This window comes from Monodelphis domestica, chromosome 3 (genome assembly GCF_027887165.1).
Source record: "Monodelphis domestica isolate mMonDom1 chromosome 3, mMonDom1.pri, whole genome shotgun sequence".
In the NCBI taxonomy this organism is placed as follows: domain Eukaryota; kingdom Metazoa; phylum Chordata; class Mammalia; order Didelphimorphia; family Didelphidae; genus Monodelphis; species Monodelphis domestica.
In genome coordinates, this window is record NC_077229.1 from 489963636 (window position 1) to 489981604 (window position 17969).

Genomic DNA, 17969 nt, shown 5'->3' on the forward strand with positions numbered 1-17969 from the left:
GTCCTTTACTTTGCAACAGCTAGAAGCGTGCTGGTGAACCTATGGCTCGTGTGCCAAAGACGGCACCCAGAGACCTCTCCTTGGATGTGGGTGTGGAGGATGGTTCCTCTGCAGAGTTGCTTTCCTGCCTCTGAGTTCAGGGTAAACCTTCCCTTTGTCCCCCCTCTGTCTGGGCTTCGGGGCTACTTGGCTTGGGGAAGGTGTTGGTGTATCCCCTCCCGTAGAGCAGAGGCCGCCCACAGCCCTGAAAAGATCTCCACTTTCTTCTGTCCTACCCTGCCAGGTGGCAGTGTGGGGGGTGACCTCAGCCACCAAAGGGTAACCAGGCTCCCTCTGGCCCCTGCTCCCACCCCATGGGAATGGCAGCCCAATAGGCAGGCGGGACTGGGTGTAGGGGAAGGTCCCTGGCCTCAGGAGGTAGCTTTCTCCAGGCATGGGCTGGCTGGGTGCTGGCCCCACTCCCAAATGGTGAGTGCGGGGAGCAGGGTCTCTGAGTTGACTACCCTCTGGGCTTGCGCCACCTGCTCAGCCCACGGCCAGGCAGCAGCCCCCTCACTCAGCCAGCCCCCAACGCAGCTGGGTGCAAGGGCTGGTCCCTATGGCTACAGGAGTTGGCTTGCCCAGGCTCCAGCCAGCTGGGAGCCCTCATCCCCCCCCCCCCAAAGCCCCTCTGTTCAATGCTGGGGAGAGGGATGTGACACATTGTTGCAGTGTGGGCAGGGCAAAACAGGGGATGGGGATCCGGGCACCAAGTCTGGAGGTGGGGTGGGGGAAGGCACCGCACAGTTCCCAAAAGTGTTTCCAAAAGTTTCCAAAAGACTCAACCATCACTGACCTAGAATCACTGCCGAACCCTAGTTTTCAAGGAATCCCCATGTGCTCCTCATGTTGTTCCTTGAGAAAATTCTCAATCCTCGCTATATTTCTCCTTAAACTTCTTCCTGCATGAAATCACAGGCATCAAAATGTGTACTTCATGCAACAGTTTTTCAGTGACAAGGCTTAAGTTCCCTTCCTTGCCTTCCTCTCCCCCATATGGCCAGAACTTGCATCCAGGATTCGTTCTGTTCCCCCGAAAGCACCAGATCATGCCTGCCTCCCATGATTAGATTTTTCTAGTTGGGATTGATGTGGGTGATAAAAGTCTCAGCTTCGTAGAATAAGCCCAGGCTATGAGCTCTGAGAGGATGATTACAAGAGAAAAGTAGGTCTCTGTAGAACTTTCTCTCCAAGTTGTATTGGAGGAGTGGCCAAGCAGTCCAGCATCTTTGCCAACAACATCCCAAATAGAAGCGTGCAGAACTAGACAGGAGAAACAATGGAAGGAGAAAAGAAATGTGGTTTTACAAACACTGTTCAACAAGAACCAAAGTGCATTTTGATTCTGTAATCTATCGAGCCCATGTTGGACGTGAGAATCGGTGGCCCATTGGGAAAGGTATTCCCTGATGGACTGAACTCTTGAAAGCCTGTTTGCTTTTGGGCTGCAACCATTGAAGTTGTTGTTTTTTCAGTATATCCTTTCTGAGGAGGAAAGAGATGCAAGGGAGGAGCTCCTGACCCAAGTTGAAATCCAAGGGAGCATCAACAAAATCAACAGTAAGTGATGTCATTTTGTGAAGGAAGTGCGAGGTGATAGACTTTTGTTCCCTCAAGTCCCCTGAAGTTGTGTGGCATCCTTTTCCTCTTTCTGCCTTCTGCTTTTGACATTGTTTTTGTGGAGGACTTTCGTGCGAGTCCATTCATGAGGCTCGGGGGGCTTCTCATGGTTTGAAACCTCCCCAACTCCCATGGGATGAAATCTGTGACCTTGTCCACTGTAGCTGCTCCGCAACTATTTGGCCCCTTTTGTTGTGCCGGAAGGCTGAGACACGCAATCTGCCCCTTTCCATCAAGGATCATTCATCTCTGATGTGGTCTAGGTATTGTAGACCTCTCCGTGGTCAGGGTAAGTGGTGATTGGCTAGGCTGGTGCTGCCTGGAAGAGTAGTGATCCTTAAACCCCCAATCCCTGAGCGATTCAAGGGGAAACACCAGCAAGTACATAAAGTGTGATTCTGACTGCCATCTGACTGCCTCCTTGTCCTCCAGGGCTCGCTGCTGTCGATGAGATCAATGCTGTGATTCGGGAAGGTATTCCCAGTAACACCGTGATGGCACTCATGAAACCTGAGGCCCAGCTCCCGACCATCCATCCCTTTGCTGCTGTTCTCTATCAGGATGAACTGTTCAACCTTCAGGAACAGAGCTCTTTGGTAAGTGCAGGAGGTCTGTGTCTGCATGAGTGACTCGGAGGATGGAGCATTGCTTGGGAAGGGCAGAATCCACTTGAAAATGAGGTGTTGCTCTGAGATCATGGCAGAAGGGGAAGAAAGCTGCTGGGACTTTGCGGCCATCCATAGGATCTAGTTGCCCTTCACTTAAAGTAGTGATTCCCCAGAAAGCATAGGCACTGCGTCGTCCGGACTGCCATGACGGCTGGTCCCGTGGAGGGAGCATTGGACCGGGGGTCCTGCAGACTTCGGTTCCCGTGTGGCCTGGTTGCCTTTGGTAGCTGGCTGATCGCGAGCTTCACACGAATGGCCTAGCCCTTACTTATCCCTTTTCTGCCTTGGAAGCTCTCCTGAGCATTGATTCCAAGACAGAAGGGAAGGGATTGACCAAACAGACTGAGATGGAACAGTCAGTGAGGCAAGCCGGAGGAACACCGGCCCGGGGCGATACCCTGAAACGTTAGGGCCCTGTGACCTTACTGAAGGTCCCGAAGCCCCGTCGCCTAGGCCTTCGCATTCTTTTACCTTGGAACCTAAGCACTCTATCGGTGTCACAAGAGAAGGTAAGGGTTGAAGAAAAAGCCTTTCTCTTTCTGCAAGCACTCTGTCGGGAGTAATAGCACAGCTCCTTGCCAGCTTATCATCCCGTGTGGCCCTGATAGTCAGCTTGTCGAATTATCAGCTGTTGGCAATATTAGGGACTACACTGGCATTCCTTCTTATGCATCCTTGTTCTTCTTCTCATCCACCTACCTATTGACTTCCTTTTCTTCAATTGTGACCATGGCACCTTTGGCAGCAAGGTGTTTCAAGCAGGTTTTTCGTTTTTGTGTTTCGTGGGGATTTTAAGAATTGATACTTTGTATAATGCCGTGACAATTCTCCTGAAGGACATATGTTTTGCTCCAGTACTACTTGGCCCCCGAGGAGCTGTCCACGACAGTAGAGAAGGTGTCAGCCGTTGCTCTGCTTAACCAGGCGTTGGAAACCGAGGATCTTGAGTTGACCCAGGATCGTCTCAGAAATCCCTTAATTGACTTCAAGAACCTGGATGAAGCACACTTGGAACGGTAAGGGATCCCTCATTCCTTTCAGCTCTTTGTCAGTGGTACCGGTGACATTCTGGAATCATTGGCTCCAGGGACCTGTAATCTCAAGGATGGAGTCCTTAATGTCAAAGCCCTTTGGAAATGTTTTTGGTTTCCTGATCGACCATATTCTAAGTGGTCATGAAGAGCTAAGAGTGCTCGTGGACCTTGTCTTGGTTGTATTTGCTTTTCCGAAAAGGTGGACTTGTTCTTTTCAACTGTGGGGGATATGAGGGAAGCTGCCACCGTAACCTACACGTTTGCCATGCTTTCAGGTAGAGTGGCTACCTTGGGTTTTTTTTTTTCAGTAAGAGAGGTCCGGTGACAAGCTCAGGAAGAAGTCAGCAGGACCTGCTTTTGATTCCTCTGTGGCCTGCATGAGCCAGACCATGTTGAGCTCTCAGTGTTTAAGGAGCCTCTCTGCACTGGTAGATCTGATCACTGTCAGGCATCCTGCATTATCTCCAACCATCTGTCCCATCACCTGCTCTAATAGGGGGCAAAGCAGACATTGAGAAGAGGGGGCTTCCTTTTGCTATTTCCTTGGGACAGCCCTGAACAGGGTCCTTGCTGGCACGTGCCCATGTTCAGCTGGTGTTCCTTTCATTTGATGCTGCCAGAACTCACTCCTGGACAGCAAAGACACTGGAGCCATTAGTGCAGGATGGATGGATGTTCTAAACCAAAGTGAAAAGCTTGAGAAAGAAACATACCTGCATGTGGAAGAGGGCAAGGGCAGGATACTTTTTAGTCAGGCTCTATGGGATTGTCCTCATTTGTGTTGGTGCCCCCCCCCGAGGGGAGATATTGCTGGTCCTCTCCCAGTGTTAACAGTTATAAAATGCCCCACCTTACCCCCCACCCCCTCACCGCCCACCCTGAAGGTGAGCAAAAGTTCTCCAGAGGACAGATTTGTTAGCGGTTCCCTACCCCAGCCACCTCTGCACCAGAGAAGGAAGCTGAGGCTTAGATAGGTTTGTTGGCTTCGCCTGTGATCCCATTGGTAGTAGATGGCCGATTAAGGATGAAAAACGAAAGGAAACCAAAATTACCCTTTGCTTTAAATCTTGGGATCTGTCTTAGGCTTTGGTTCTGAGGCCAAAGAGCAGTAAGGGCTAGAGAATGCAGGCGAAGTGACTTCTCCATGGTTAGGCAGCTAGGAAGTGTCTGGGGTCCTCCTTGAATCGAAGACCTCCCCTCTCTCCGCCTGACTCTCAATACCCCAAGCCACCTAGAGTCAGGATTTTCATCCAGCTCTTCTGACTCCAAATTCCACAGTCAGAAGAATAAGGAAACCAACTGTGTGTAGAAAACCATGGCTCTGTGACTGCGATGGAGATAATCCTTTCCGACCTGAGACCACTTTGCCCCTTCTGGCCTTGACACACTCTCAGTGGGATTAGCAAGGTCCACAAGGTCAGAGAGAAACTGCTTCTCTCTTGTCATCTTTGGTGCATTCTGCATGCCCAGAATCTCTTAGACCTGCAGGCCATCGAAATGACTCCCAGGCAAGTGGGGCCGTTCTTCAGCTCTCACTTGGACAACAGCAATGCCTTTTGTTTCTTCTTTTCCATGTTGTTAATCCCTCTCCTCCTGTCGTTTCTAAGACAGAAGAACAAGAAGGGCTGGGCAAGTGGGCGCTACGATTTACAGAGACTTTAGTTCTGTCAGGGCAGGACAGCTACGCGAGACGTCCCTTCCCTGAGCCTTCCCTTTGTGGGCATGCCCCCACCTGGAAGTCATTTTCTGTGTGCTGTAAATAGCTGTCCATCCCTGTGTAAGTCCTACGGAGGTGCGGGTTCCTTGTGGTCAGAGGCTCTTTGGGGTGGCCATGGCGTCCTCTAGACACTCGAGTCCCCACAGGGCTTTTCCCTTTGCAACATCATCGTTTTACACATGCTTCTCGGGTGAATGTCACGGAAGGGCGACAAACCCTGCTGCCTGCCTGTTCTCCTACTCTTCCCATAGGTCGCTCTCCCAGTATCTGTCGTGTTTCGTCAACTGAAAGGGACATTTAAAGATAATGGATGTTTGGTGACTTTTGTCTTCCCCAGGTACGCTAGCAGGCTCATGTCCATCAAAAGAGAAGCCTCATCTCAAGGACAGGATAACCTGAGGCCGGACGAAATGCAGAATCAAATCGATAGGGTCAATGAGGAAATTCAAGAAGCTGAAATTCAAGGAGAAGAAAGTAAGTGCAGTCAGTTTGGTTTTGCAGAATGCTTGCGAATGTCTGTCTTCTGGATAATTCGAGGCTTGACCTTTAGCCAATGGTTTCCTCAATTTTTAACTCCAGTCCTATTTGGGGGTGTGGGGAACTTGTCCTAATGTGTCTTATTACATGATTTTTGTCTTAGTTCATGGAAAGTGAATCAATACAAATATTGGTTGCCAGGCAGCAGAGCGGTAAGGGCTAGGCAAGTGGAGTTCCATGACTTTCGCAAGGTTAGGAAAAGGTAGGAAAGTATGTGATGCCGGATCTGAATCCAGGGCTTCTCAAGTCCAGGTTCCTCACTCTTATCCACAGCCACTGACCTTCCCCTCTAGATGATATCGAAAGGTGACTTTTTCATGGCAATGACTATAACTTCATCCTCTTGGCCGTGGCGCTCTGTTCATCATTTTGATCACAGATGGTGATAGAAATGTAAAGGATGCGGGATATTGGACTAAAGTCTTCCTCGGCCGAGGAAACATTCTGGAATAATGAGGAAATATCTGATGTGTGGCTCAGTGCCTAAAGTGCTGACTGCATAGTGAGGAAGGCTGGAGTTCAAGTCATGTCTCAGCTACTGCCTCGTGATATGCCCCTGGGCCAATGATTGAGCCTCTGGCCGAGGTTCCTCCACGCCAATATGGGGGAAATAATAGTAGCTACCTCTCAGATTTGTGGTCAGGATGAAAGGGATATGATATTTATGCAGCACCGAGCAGCACAGTGCATGTCACCTAGTAGGGGCAGAATGTATTCTTGTTCCCTTTCCTTGAGTCAGTAAGCTTAGATTCCTGCGAGGATCAAAATGGATCAAAATCAGGAGTCTGCATTCCTGGTCCCAGCTATGCCACTAAGGCCTTTGGGACTGTTGGAAAAATGATTTGTTCTCCATGGGCCTCAATTTCTTAATCTGTTTTGGGAGGGTTTTGCAGGACTTTGCAGCTCTCAGGTCCTCTGTGGGATATTTCCAGGTTTATGTTGTTATATTTGCCTTTCCCACCTCTCATCTTTGTAATGAAATCATCCCTGCCCTGGTTTACCCTTCTTTGACTTGTCAGCAGCCACTCTTCATCATTTCTCTCAAGGCTCAGAGGTTGTGAGGTATCCTTTTCCTCTTCTCGTCTCATGATTTCGCCGTAGTTTTGTTGGCGGACGTCCATGTGCGTCGATGTTTAAGGCTTTGGGCTCTTCTCGAGCTTTGACATGTGCCCTGCTCTCTTGCAATGCTATGTGTCACCTTGTCAGCTGTAGCTGCTCCAAATCTTTTTGGCCCCTTTTGATGGGCAGGTTGCCTGAGACACCATCTTCATCTTTTCATCAAGGATCACTCATCTCTGATATGGTCAGGGTCTTGTAGCCCTGCCTGGTCAGGGTTAGTGCTGATTGACAGTTTTCTGTGAGACAGGACTGAAACGGAATTTGAGCATCTTTTTTTCCTAAACCTTGATGTTGAAAAAGATGGAGAGCCCAATATTGTACGGCTTCGTCATGGGTTGTCTTGTTTTTGTTCTTTTGTAACATGCCCAGCCTCCCGAACCCCGAGGTTGCCCCTTTTAGGCACCACAGGGTTATTTTCCCATTCTTCCATTGCTCAGGAATTTGCGGAATCTGCCAGGCAAATTGCCTGTGTTGCGTAGAGAGCCTAGTGTTGGATTTGGGCAAGAAGACCTTGGGTGGAAATCTCGTCTAACATTTCCCTGCATCAAGGCAGCCTCTGATTGAGAGTGGAAAGGGCCCTTATTGGTCAAGCAATTCCACCCCACCCCCAACTCAGGCCAAAAGCTTTGAAATGGCTTGCACAAATACTCTATCGCTTCTGCTTTCCTGTAGCCTCCCTAAATATCCTTGGAGGTTCACTCGTTTTTAAGGTCCCTCTCAATTGTTGTCCTCAGCGACAAGAATCCTGGAACTGAGAAGCAGTTTCTATGTCAATTATCAAGGATGAAGCTCAGCTAACATAGGCAGAGCTTTAATTTCCTCTTTGCAACCCATGAGAGCATGTAGATTATTCCTTTTACAGTCATCATCAGCCAAACCAAGAAAACCAGAGGATGTAGGAAAGTGGGAAATGTCGTAATGATGGTAGTTCTTAACAAGCAACAGCCATGAAAGCCATATGGCCTATTGTGTATAGACCACGGCCTCAGATCGTTTTCAGCTATGTAACGCTGAGCACATAATCTCAATATTTGTAGACTTCTGGACCAACAGCTTCAGGGCAGCTAAGGGACTCAGTGGACAGAAAAGGCTTGGAGACAGGAGGTGTGCTGAGTTACAAGGTGACTGGGGACAGGTCCTAGCTGTGTGACCCTGGTCAATTCTCTTTGCCACAATAACCTAGGCCTTCCCGCTCTTCTGCCTGGCAACTAATACATAGTATTGAGTCTCAGACAGAAGGTAAGGGCTCAAAAATGGACACCCCCCCTCCTTGGCCCCCCCCACACACCCAAGACATTGAATGCAAAGTCATTCTAATTTAGTTTAATGTGGACAATCATTTAAGGTAAAAGGAGGCCGGCTTTTTTCATCCCAATGTGTCTCTCATTAGCTTTGGTGGCTTTAAAAACAAATGCCTTCTATTCCTCTCCCATGTTCAGTGCATGCTGCAGTCATTGCCATCAATGAAGCCATTAAGAAGGGCATCGCAGAAAAGACTCTTGTAACTCTCAAGAATCCCAAAGCCGCTTTAACGTCTGTGGATGATAACCTGGCTGCGAATTATCAAAAGGAACTTTGGGAAGCCAAGCAGCAGAAAGAAGAGAAGGTACTTTATTCGCTAATGATTAAACGTAAAACATAGTTAAGGGTGTTCCTGGGTGCTGGAAATAGAACAGTTGTCAGCTGATAAACAGTGACTACCAGGGAGATATTTGAAGTCTTACTTCTTAGTAGGAAACAAGCCAGGGCACAGAGAAGAGGATTTGAAAGTAGATAATGAGGTAAAAGAAGGTCTCAAATGCATGAGGAACTTGCAGTTTTGTCAAAGCTCACCAGAAAAGTACTAGGAGATATGGTTGCAATATAAAGATTGGGGAGTCCTTTACTTTGCAACAGCTAGAAGCGTGCTGGTGAACCTATGGCTCGTGTGCCAAAGACGGCACCCAGAGACCTCTCCTTGGATGTGGGTGTGGAGGATGGTTCCTCTGCAGAGTTGCTTTCCTGCCTCTGAGTTCAGGGTAAACCTTCCCTTTGTCCCCCCTCTGTCTGGGCTTCGGGGCTACTTGGCTTGGGGAAGGTGTTGGTGTATCCCCTCCCGTAGAGCAGAGGCCGCCCACAGCCCTGAAAAGATCTCCACTTTCTTCTGTTCTTCCCTGCCAGGTGGCAGTGTGGGGGGTGACCTCAGCCACCAAAGGGTAACCAGGATCCCTCTGGCCCCTGCTCCCACCCCATGGGAATGGCAGCCCAATAGGCAGGCGGGACTGGGTGTAGGGGAAGGTCCCTGGCCTCAGGAGGTAGCTTTCTCCAGGCATGGGCTGGCTGGGTGCTGGCCCCACTCCCAAATGGTGAGTGCGGGGAGCAGGGTCTCTGAGTTGACTACCCTCTGGGCTTGCGCCACCTGCTCAGCCCACGGCCAGGCAGCAGCCCCCTCACTCAGCCAGCCCCCAACGCAGCTGAGTGCAAGGGCTGGTCCCTATGGCTACAGGAGTTGGCTTGCCCAGGCTCCAGCCAGCTGGGAGCCCTCATCCCCCCCCCCCAAAGCCCCTCTGTCCAATGCTGGGGAGAGGGATGTGACACATTGTTGCAGTGTGGGCAGGGCAAAACAGGGGATGGGGATCCGGGCACCAAGTCTGGAGGTGGGGTGTGGGAAGGCACCGCACAGTTCCCAAAAGTGTTTCCAAAAGTTTCCAAAAGACTCAACCATCACTGACCTAGAATCACTGCCCAACCCTAGTTTTCAAGGAATCCCCATGTGCTCCTCATGTTGTTCCTTGAGAATATTCTCAATCCTCGCTATATTTCTCCTTAAACTTCTTCCTGCATGAAATCACAGGCATCAAAATGTGTACTTCATGCAACAGTTTTTCAGTGACAAGGCTTAAGTTCCCTTCCTTGCCTTCCTCTCCCCCATATGGCCAGAACTTGCATCCAGGATTCGTTCTGTTCCCCCGAAAGCACCAGATCATGCCTGCCTCCCATGATTAGATTTTTCTAGTTGGGATTGATGTGGGTGATAAAAGTCTCAGCTTTGTAGAATAAGCCCAGGCTATGAGCTCTGAGAAGATGATTACAAGAGAAAAGTAGCTCTCTGTAGAACTTTCTCTCCAAGTTGTATTGGAGGAGTGGCCAAGCAGTCCAGCATCTTTGCCAACAACATCCCAAATAGAAGCGTGCAGAACTAGACAGGAGAAACAATGGAAGGAGAAAAGAAATGTGGTTTTACAAACACTGTTCAACAAAAACCAAAGTGCATTTTGATTCTGTAATCTATCGAGCCCATGTTGGACGTGAGAATCGGTGGCCCATTGGGAAAGGTATTCCCTGAAGGACTGAACTCTTGAAAGCCTGTTTGCTTTTGGGCTGCAACCATTGAAGTTGTTGTTTTTTCAGTATATCCTTTCTGAGGAGGAAAGAGATGCAAGGGAGGAGCTCCTGACCCAAGTTGAAATCCAAGGGAGCATCAACAAAATCAACAGTAAGTGATGTCATTTTGTGAAGGAAGTGCGAGGTGATAGACTTTTGTTCCCTCAAGTCCCCTGAAGTTGTGTGGCATCCTTTTCCTCTTTCTGCCTTCTGCTTTTGACATTGTTTTTGTGGAGGACTTTCGTGCGAGTCCATTCATGAGGCTCGGGGGGCTTCTCATGGTTTGAAACCTCCCCAACTCCCATGGGATGAAATCTGTGACCTTGTCCACTGTAGCTGCTCCGCAACTATTTGGCCCCTTTTGTTGTGCCGGAAGGCTGAGACACGCAATCTGCCCCTTTCCATCAAGGATCATTCATCTCTGATGTGGTCTAGGTATTGTAGACCTCTCCGTGGTCAGGGTAAGTGGTGATTGGCTAGGCTGGTGCTGCCTGGAAGAGTAGTGATCCTTAAACCCCCAATCCCTGAGCGATTCAAGGGGAAACACCAGCAAGTACATAAAGTGTGATTCTGACTGCCATCTGACTGCCTCCTTGTCCTCCAGGGCTCGCTGCTGTCGATGAGATCAATGCTGTGATTCGGGAAGGTATTCCCAGTAACACCGTGATGGCACTCATGAAACCTGAGGCCCAGCTCCCGACCATCCATCCCTTTGCTGCTGTTCTCTATCAGGATGAACTGTTCAACCTTCAGGAACAGAGCTCTTTGGTAAGTGCAGGAGGTCTGTGTCTGCATGAGTGACTCGGAGGATGGAGCATTGCTTGGGAAGGGCAGAATCCACTTGAAAATGAGGTGTTGCTCTGAGATCATGGCAGAAGGGGAAGAAAGCTGCTGGGACTTTGCGGCCATCCATAGGATCTAGTTGCCCTTCACTTAAAGTAGTGATTCCCCAGAAAGCATAGGCACTGCGTCGTCCGGACTGCCATGACGGCTGGTCCCGTGGAGGGAGCATTGGACCGGGGGTCCTGCAGACTTCGGTTCCCGTGTGGCCTGGTTGCCTTTGGTAGCTGGCTGATCGCGAGCTTCACACGAATGGCCTAGCCCTTACTTATCCCTTTTCTGCCTTGGAAGCTCTCCTGAGCATTGATTCCAAGACAGAAGGGAAGGGATTGACCAAACAGACTGAGATGGAACAGTCAGTGAGGCAAGCCGGAGGAACACCGGCCCGGGGCGATACCCTGAAACGTTAGGGCCCTGTGACCTTACTGAAGGTCCCGAAGCCCCGTCGCCTAGGCCTTCGCATTCTTTTACCTTGGAACCTAAGCACTCTATCGGTGTCACAAGAGAAGGTAAGGGTTGAAGAAAAAGCCTTTCTCTTTCTGCAAGCACTCTGTCGGGAGTAATAGCACAGCTCCTTGCCAGCTTATCATCCCGTGTGGCCCTGATAGTCAGCTTGTCGAATTATCAGCTGTTGGCAATATTAGGGACTACACTGGCATTCCTTCTTATGCATCCTTGTTCTTCTTCTCATCCACCTACCTATTGACTTCCTTTTCTTCAATTGTGACCATGGCACCTTTGGCAGCAAGGTGTTTCAAGCAGGTTTTTCGTTTTTGTGTTTCGTGGGGATTTTAAGAATTGATACTTTGTATAATGCCGTGACAATTCTCCTGAAGGACATATGTTTTGCTCCAGTACTACTTGGCCCCCGAGGAGCTGTCCACGACAGTAGAGAAGGTGTCAGCCGTTGCTCTGCTTAACCAGGCGTTGGAAACCGAGGATCTTGAGTTGACCCAGGATCGTCTCAGAAATCCCTTAATTGACTTCAAGAACCTGGATGAAGCACACTTGGAACGGTAAGGGATCCCTCATTCCTTTCAGCTCTTTGTCAGTGGTACCGGTGACATTCTGGAATCATTGGCTCCAGGGACCTGTAATCTCAAGGATGGAGTCCTTAATGTCAAAGCCCTTTGGAAATGTTTTTGGTTTCCTGATCGACCATATTCTAAGTGGTCATGAAGAGCTAAGAGTGCTCGTGGACCTTGTCTTGGTTGTATTTGCTTTTCCGAAAAGGTGGACTTGTTCTTTTCAACTGTGGGGGATATGAGGGAAGCTGCCACCGTAACCTACACGTTTGCCATGCTTTCAGGTAGAGTGGCTACCTTGGGTTTTTTTTTTTCAGTAAGAGAGGTCCGGTGACAAGCTCAGGAAGAAGTCAGCAGGACCTGCTTTTGATTCCTCTGTGGCCTGCATGAGCCAGACCATGTTGAGCTCTCAGTGTTTAAGGAGCCTCTCTGCACTGGTAGATCTGATCACTGTCAGGCATCCTGCATTATCTCCAACCATCTGTCCCATCACCTGCTCTAATAGGGGGCAAAGCAGACATTGAGAAGAGGGGGCTTCCTTTTGCTATTTCCTTGGGACAGCCCTGAACAGGGTCCTTGCTGGCACGTGCCCATGTTCAGCTGGTGTTCCTTTCATTTGATGCTGCCAGAACTCACTCCTGGACAGCAAAGACACTGGAGCCATTAGTGCAGGATGGATGGATGTTCTAAACCAAAGTGAAAAGCTTGAGAAAGAAACATACCTGCATGTGGAAGAGGGCAAGGGCAGGATACTTTTTAGTCAGGCTCTATGGGATTGTCCTCATTTGTGTTGGTGCCCCCCCCCGAGGGGAGATATTGCTGGTCCTCTCCCAGTGTTAACAGTTATAAAATGCCCCACCTTACCCCCCACCCCCTCACCGCCCACCCTGAAGGTGAGCAAAAGTTCTCCAGAGGACAGATTTGTTAGCGGTTCCCTACCCCAGCCACCTCTGCACCAGAGAAGGAAGCTGAGGCTTAGATAGGTTTGTTGGCTTCGCCTGTGATCCCATTGGTAGTAGATGGCCGATTAAGGATGAAAAACGAAAGGAAACCAAAATTACCCTTTGCTTTAAATCTTGGGATCTGTCTTAGGCTTTGGTTCTGAGGCCAAAGAGCAGTAAGGGCTAGAGAATGCAGGCGAAGTGACTTCTCCATGGTTAGGCAGCTAGGAAGTGTCTGGGGTCCTCCTTGAATCGAAGACCTCCCCTCTCTCCGCCTGACTCTCAATACCCCAAGCCACCTAGAGTCAGGATTTTCATCCAGCTCTTCTGACTCCAAATTCCACAGTCAGAAGAATAAGGAAACCAACTGTGTGTAGAAAACCATGGCTCTGTGACTGCGATGGAGATAATCCTTTCCGACCTGAGACCACTTTGCCCCTTCTGGCCTTGACACACTCTCAGTGGGATTAGCAAGGTCCACAAGGTCAGAGAGAAACTGCTTCTCTCTTGTCATCTTTGGTGCATTCTGCATGCCCAGAATCTCTTAGACCTGCAGGCCATCGAAATGACTCCCAGGCAAGTGGGGCCGTTCTTCAGCTCTCACTTGGACAACAGCAATGCCTTTTGTTTCTTCTTTTCCATGTTGTTAATCCCTCTCCTCCTGTCGTTTCTAAGACAGAAGAACAAGAAGGGCTGGGCAAGTGGGCGCTACGATTTACAGAGACTTTAGTTCTGTCAGGGCAGGACAGCTACGCGAGACGTCCCTTCCCTGAGCCTTCCCTTTGTGGGCATGCCCCCACCTGGAAGTCATTTTCTGTGTGCTGTAAATAGCTGTCCATCCCTGTGTAAGTCCTACGGAGGTGCGGGTTCCTTGTGGTCAGAGGCTCTTTGGGGTGGCCATGGCGTCCTCTAGACACTCGAGTCCCCACAGGGCTTTTCCCTTTGCAACATCATCGTTTTACACATGCTTCTCGGGTGAATGTCACGGAAGGGCGACAAACCCTGCTGCCTGCCTGTTCTCCTACTCTTCCCATAGGTCGCTCTCCCAGTATCTGTCGTGTTTCGTCAACTGAAAGGGACATTTAAAGATAATGGATGTTTGGTGACTTTTGTCTTCCCCAGGTACGCTAGCAGGCTCATGTCCATCAAAAGAGAAGCCTCATCTCAAGGACAGGATAACCTGAGGCCGGACGAAATGCAGAATCAAATCGATAGGGTCAATGAGGAAATTCAAGAAGCTGAAATTCAAGGAGAAGAAAGTAAGTGCAGTCAGTTTGGTTTTGCAGAATGCTTGCGAATGTCTGTCTTCTGGATAATTCGAGGCTTGACCTTTAGCCAATGGTTTCCTCAATTTTTAACTCCAGTCCTATTTGGGGGTGTGGGGAACTTGTCCTAATGTGTCTTATTACATGATTTTTGTCTTAGTTCATGGAAAGTGAATCAATACAAATATTGGTTGCCAGGCAGCAGAGCGGTAAGGGCTAGGCAAGTGGAGTTCCATGACTTTCGCAAGGTTAGGAAAAGGTAGGAAAGTATGTGATGCCGGATCTGAATCCAGGGCTTCTCAAGTCCAGGTTCCTCACTCTTATCCACAGCCACTGACCTTCCCCTCTAGATGATATCGAAAGGTGACTTTTTCATGGCAATGACTATAACTTCATCCTCTTGGCCGTGGCGCTCTGTTCATCATTTTGATCACAGATGGTGATAGAAATGTAAAGGATGCGGGATATTGGACTAAAGTCTTCCTCGGCCGAGGAAACATTCTGGAATAATGAGGAAATATCTGATGTGTGGCTCAGTGCCTAAAGTGCTGACTGCATAGTGAGGAAGGCTGGAGTTCAAGTCATGTCTCAGCTACTGCCTCGTGATATGCCCCTGGGCCAATGATTGAGCCTCTGGCCGAGGTTCCTCCACGCCAATATGGGGGAAATAATAGTAGCTACCTCTCAGATTTGTGGTCAGGATGAAAGGGATATGATATTTATGCAGCACCGAGCAGCACAGTGCATGTCACCTAGTAGGGGCAGAATGTATTCTTGTTCCCTTTCCTTGAGTCAGTAAGCTTAGATTCCTGCGAGGATCAAAATGGATCAAAATCAGGAGTCTGCATTCCTGGTCCCAGCTATGCCACTAAGGCCTTTGGGACTGTTGGAAAAATGATTTGTTCTCCATGGGCCTCAATTTCTTAATCTGTTTTGGGAGGGTTTTGCAGGACTTTGCAGCTCTCAGGTCCTCTGTGGGATATTTCCAGGTTTATGTTGTTATATTTGCCTTTCCCACCTCTCATCTTTGTAATGAAATCATCCCTGCCCTGGTTTACCCTTCTTTGACTTGTCAGCAGCCACTCTTCATCATTTCTCTCAAGGCTCAGAGGTTGTGAGGTATCCTTTTCCTCTTCTCGTCTCATGATTTCGCCGTAGTTTTGTTGGCGGACGTCCATGTGCGTCGATGTTTAAGGCTTTGGGCTCTTCTCGAGCTTTGACATGTGCCCTGCTCTCTTGCAATGCTATGTGTCACCTTGTCAGCTGTAGCTGCTCCAAATCTTTTTGGCCCCTTTTGATGGGCAGGTTGCCTGAGACACCATCTTCATCTTTTCATCAAGGATCACTCATCTCTGATATGGTCAGGGTCTTGTAGCCCTGCCTGGTCAGGGTTAGTGCTGATTGACAGTTTTCTGTGAGACAGGACTGAAACGGAATTTGAGCATCTTTTTTTCCTAAACCTTGATGTTGAAAAAGATGGAGAGCCCAATATTGTACGGCTTCGTCATGGGTTGTCTTGTTTTTGTTCTTTTGTAACATGCCCAGCCTCCCGAACCCCGAGGTTGCCCCTTTTAGGCACCACAGGGTTATTTTCCCATTCTTCCATTGCTCAGGAATTTGCGGAATCTGCCAGGCAAATTGCCTGTGTTGCGTAGAGAGCCTAGTGTTGGATTTGGGCAAGAAGACCTTGGGTGGAAATCTCGTCTAACATTTCCCTGCATCAAGGCAGCCTCTGATTGAGAGTGGAAAGGGCCCTTATTGGTCAAGCAATTCCACCCCACCCCCAACTCAGGCCAAAAGCTTTGAAATGGCTTGCACAAATACTCTATCGCTTCTGCTTTCCTGTAGCCTCCCTAAATATCCTTGGAGGTTCACTCGTTTTTAAGGTCCCTCTCAATTGTTGTCCTCAGCGACAAGAATCCTGGAACTGAGAAGCAGTTTCTATGTCAATTATCAAGGATGAAGCTCAGCTAACATAGGCAGAGCTTTAATTTCCTCTTTGCAACCCATGAGAGCATGTAGATTATTCCTTTTACAGTCATCATCAGCCAAACCAAGAAAACCAGAGGATGTAGGAAAGTGGGAAATGTCGTAATGATGGTAGTTCTTAACAAGCAACAGCCATGAAAGCCATATGGCCTATTGTGTATAGACCACGGCCTCAGATCGTTTTCAGCTATGTAACGCTGAGCACATAATCTCAATATTTGTAGACTTCTGGACCAACAGCTTCAGGGCAGCTAAGGGACTCAGTGGACAGAAAAGGCTTGGAGACAGGAGGTATGCTGAGTTACAAGGTGACTGGGGACAGGTTCTAGCTGTGTGACCCTGGTCAATTCTCTTTGCCACAATAACCTAGGCCTTCCCGCTCTTCTGCCTGGCAACTAATACATAGTATTGAGTCTCAGACAGAAGGTAAGGGCTCAAAAATGGACACCCCCCCTCCTTGGCCCCCCCCACACACCCAAGACATTGAATGCAAAGTCATTCTAATTTAGTTTAATGTGGACAATCATTTAAGGTAAAAGGAGGCCGGCTTTTTTCATCCCAATGTGTCTCTCATTAGCTTTGGTGGCTTTAAAAACAAATGCCTTCTATTCCTCTCCCATGTTCAGTGCATGCTGCAGTCATTGCCATCAATGAAGCCATTAAGAAGGGCATCGCAGAAGAGACTCTTGTAACTCTCAAGAATCCCAAAGCCGCTTTAACGTCTGTGGATGATAACCTGGCTGCGAATTATCAAAAGGAACTTTGGGAAGCCAAGCAGCAGAAAGAAGAGAAGGTACTTTATTCGCTAATGATTAAACGTAAAACATAGTTAAGGGTGTTCCTGGGTGCTGGAAATAGAACAGTTGTCAGCTGATAAACAGTGACTACCAGGGAGATATTTGAAGTCTTACTTCTTAGTAGGAAACAAGCCAGGGCACAGAGAAGAGGATTTGAAAGTAGATAATGAGGTAAAAGAAGGTCTCAAATGCATGAGGAACTTGCAGTTTTGTCAAAGCTCACCAGAAAAGTACTAGGAGATATGGTTGCAATATAAAGATTGGGGAGTCCTTTACTTTGCAACAGCTAGAAGCGTGCTGGTGAACCTATGGCTCGTGTGCCAAAGACGGCACCCAGAGACCTCTCCTTGGATGTGGGTGTGGAGGATGGTTCCTCTGCAGAGTTGCTTTCCTGCCTCTGAGTTCCGGGTAAACCTTCCCTTTGTCCCCCCTCTGTCTGGGCTTCGGGGCTACTTGGCTTGGGGAAGGTGTTGGTGTATCCCCTCCCGTAGAGCAGAGGCCGCCCACAGCCCTGAAAAGATCTCCACTTTCTTCTGTTCTTCCCTGCCAGGTGGCAGTGTGGGGGGTGACCTCAGCCACCAAAGGGTAACCAGGATCCCTCTGGCCCCTGCTCCCACCCCATGGGAATGGCAGCCCAATAGGCAGGCGGGACTGGGTGTAGGGGAAGGTCCCTGGCCTCAGGAGGTAGCTTTCTCCAGGCATGGGCTGGCTGGGTGCTGGCCCCACTCCCAAATGGTGAGTGCGGGGAGCAGGGTCTCTGAGTTGACTACCCTCTGGGCTTGCGCCACCTGCTCAGCCCACGGCCAGGCAGCAGCCCCCTCACTCAGCCAGCCCCCAACGCAGCTGAGTGCAAGGGCTGGTCCCTATGGCTACAGGAGTTGGCTTGCCCAGGCTCCAGCCAGCTGGGAGCCCTCATCCCCCCCCCCCAAAGCCCCTCTGTCCAATGCTGGGGAGAGGGATGTGACACATTGTTGCAGTGTGGGCAGGGCAAAACAGGGGATGGGGATCCGGGCAC

General features: G+C 49.3%; 2 protein-coding genes across 2 annotated transcripts; both read left to right on the top strand.

Moving 5' to 3' along the window:
- Positions 1 to 1745: 1745 nt before the first annotated feature.
- LOC103098619 (ras GTPase-activating-like protein IQGAP2) lies at positions 1746 to 3674 on the top strand. The gene is made up of 2 exons (XM_056824782.1): positions 1746 to 2255; positions 3183 to 3674. Exons 1-2 carry the CDS (start codon positions 2154 to 2156, stop codon positions 3345 to 3347), a joined length of 267 nt encoding a protein of 88 aa, XP_056680760.1. The 5' UTR covers positions 1746 to 2153; the 3' UTR covers positions 3348 to 3674.
- Positions 3675 to 10370: 6696 nt separating this feature from the next.
- LOC103104952 (ras GTPase-activating-like protein IQGAP2) lies at positions 10371 to 12289 on the top strand. Its single transcript, XM_056824783.1, has 2 exons — positions 10371 to 10865; positions 11793 to 12289. Exons 1-2 carry the CDS (start codon positions 10764 to 10766, stop codon positions 11955 to 11957), a joined length of 267 nt encoding a protein of 88 aa, XP_056680761.1. The 5' UTR covers positions 10371 to 10763; the 3' UTR covers positions 11958 to 12289.
- The last annotated feature ends 5680 nt before the right edge of the window (positions 12290 to 17969 follow it).

What these genes read in the sequence shown, in the direction of transcription:
- LOC103098619 (XM_056824782.1), top strand. Translation starts at nt 2,154, where the DNA reads ATGGCACTCATGAAACCTGAGGCCCAGCTCCCGACCATCCATCCCTTT. An exon ending in TTCAGGAACAGAGCTCTTTG is followed by an intron (nt 2,256 to 3,182) that starts GTAAGTGCAGGA and finishes GTTTTGCTCCAG; the next exon opens with TACTACTTGGCCCCCGAGGA.
- LOC103104952 (XM_056824783.1), top strand. Translation starts at nt 10,764, where the DNA reads ATGGCACTCATGAAACCTGAGGCCCAGCTCCCGACCATCCATCCCTTT. An exon ending in TTCAGGAACAGAGCTCTTTG is followed by an intron (nt 10,866 to 11,792) that starts GTAAGTGCAGGA and finishes GTTTTGCTCCAG; the next exon opens with TACTACTTGGCCCCCGAGGA.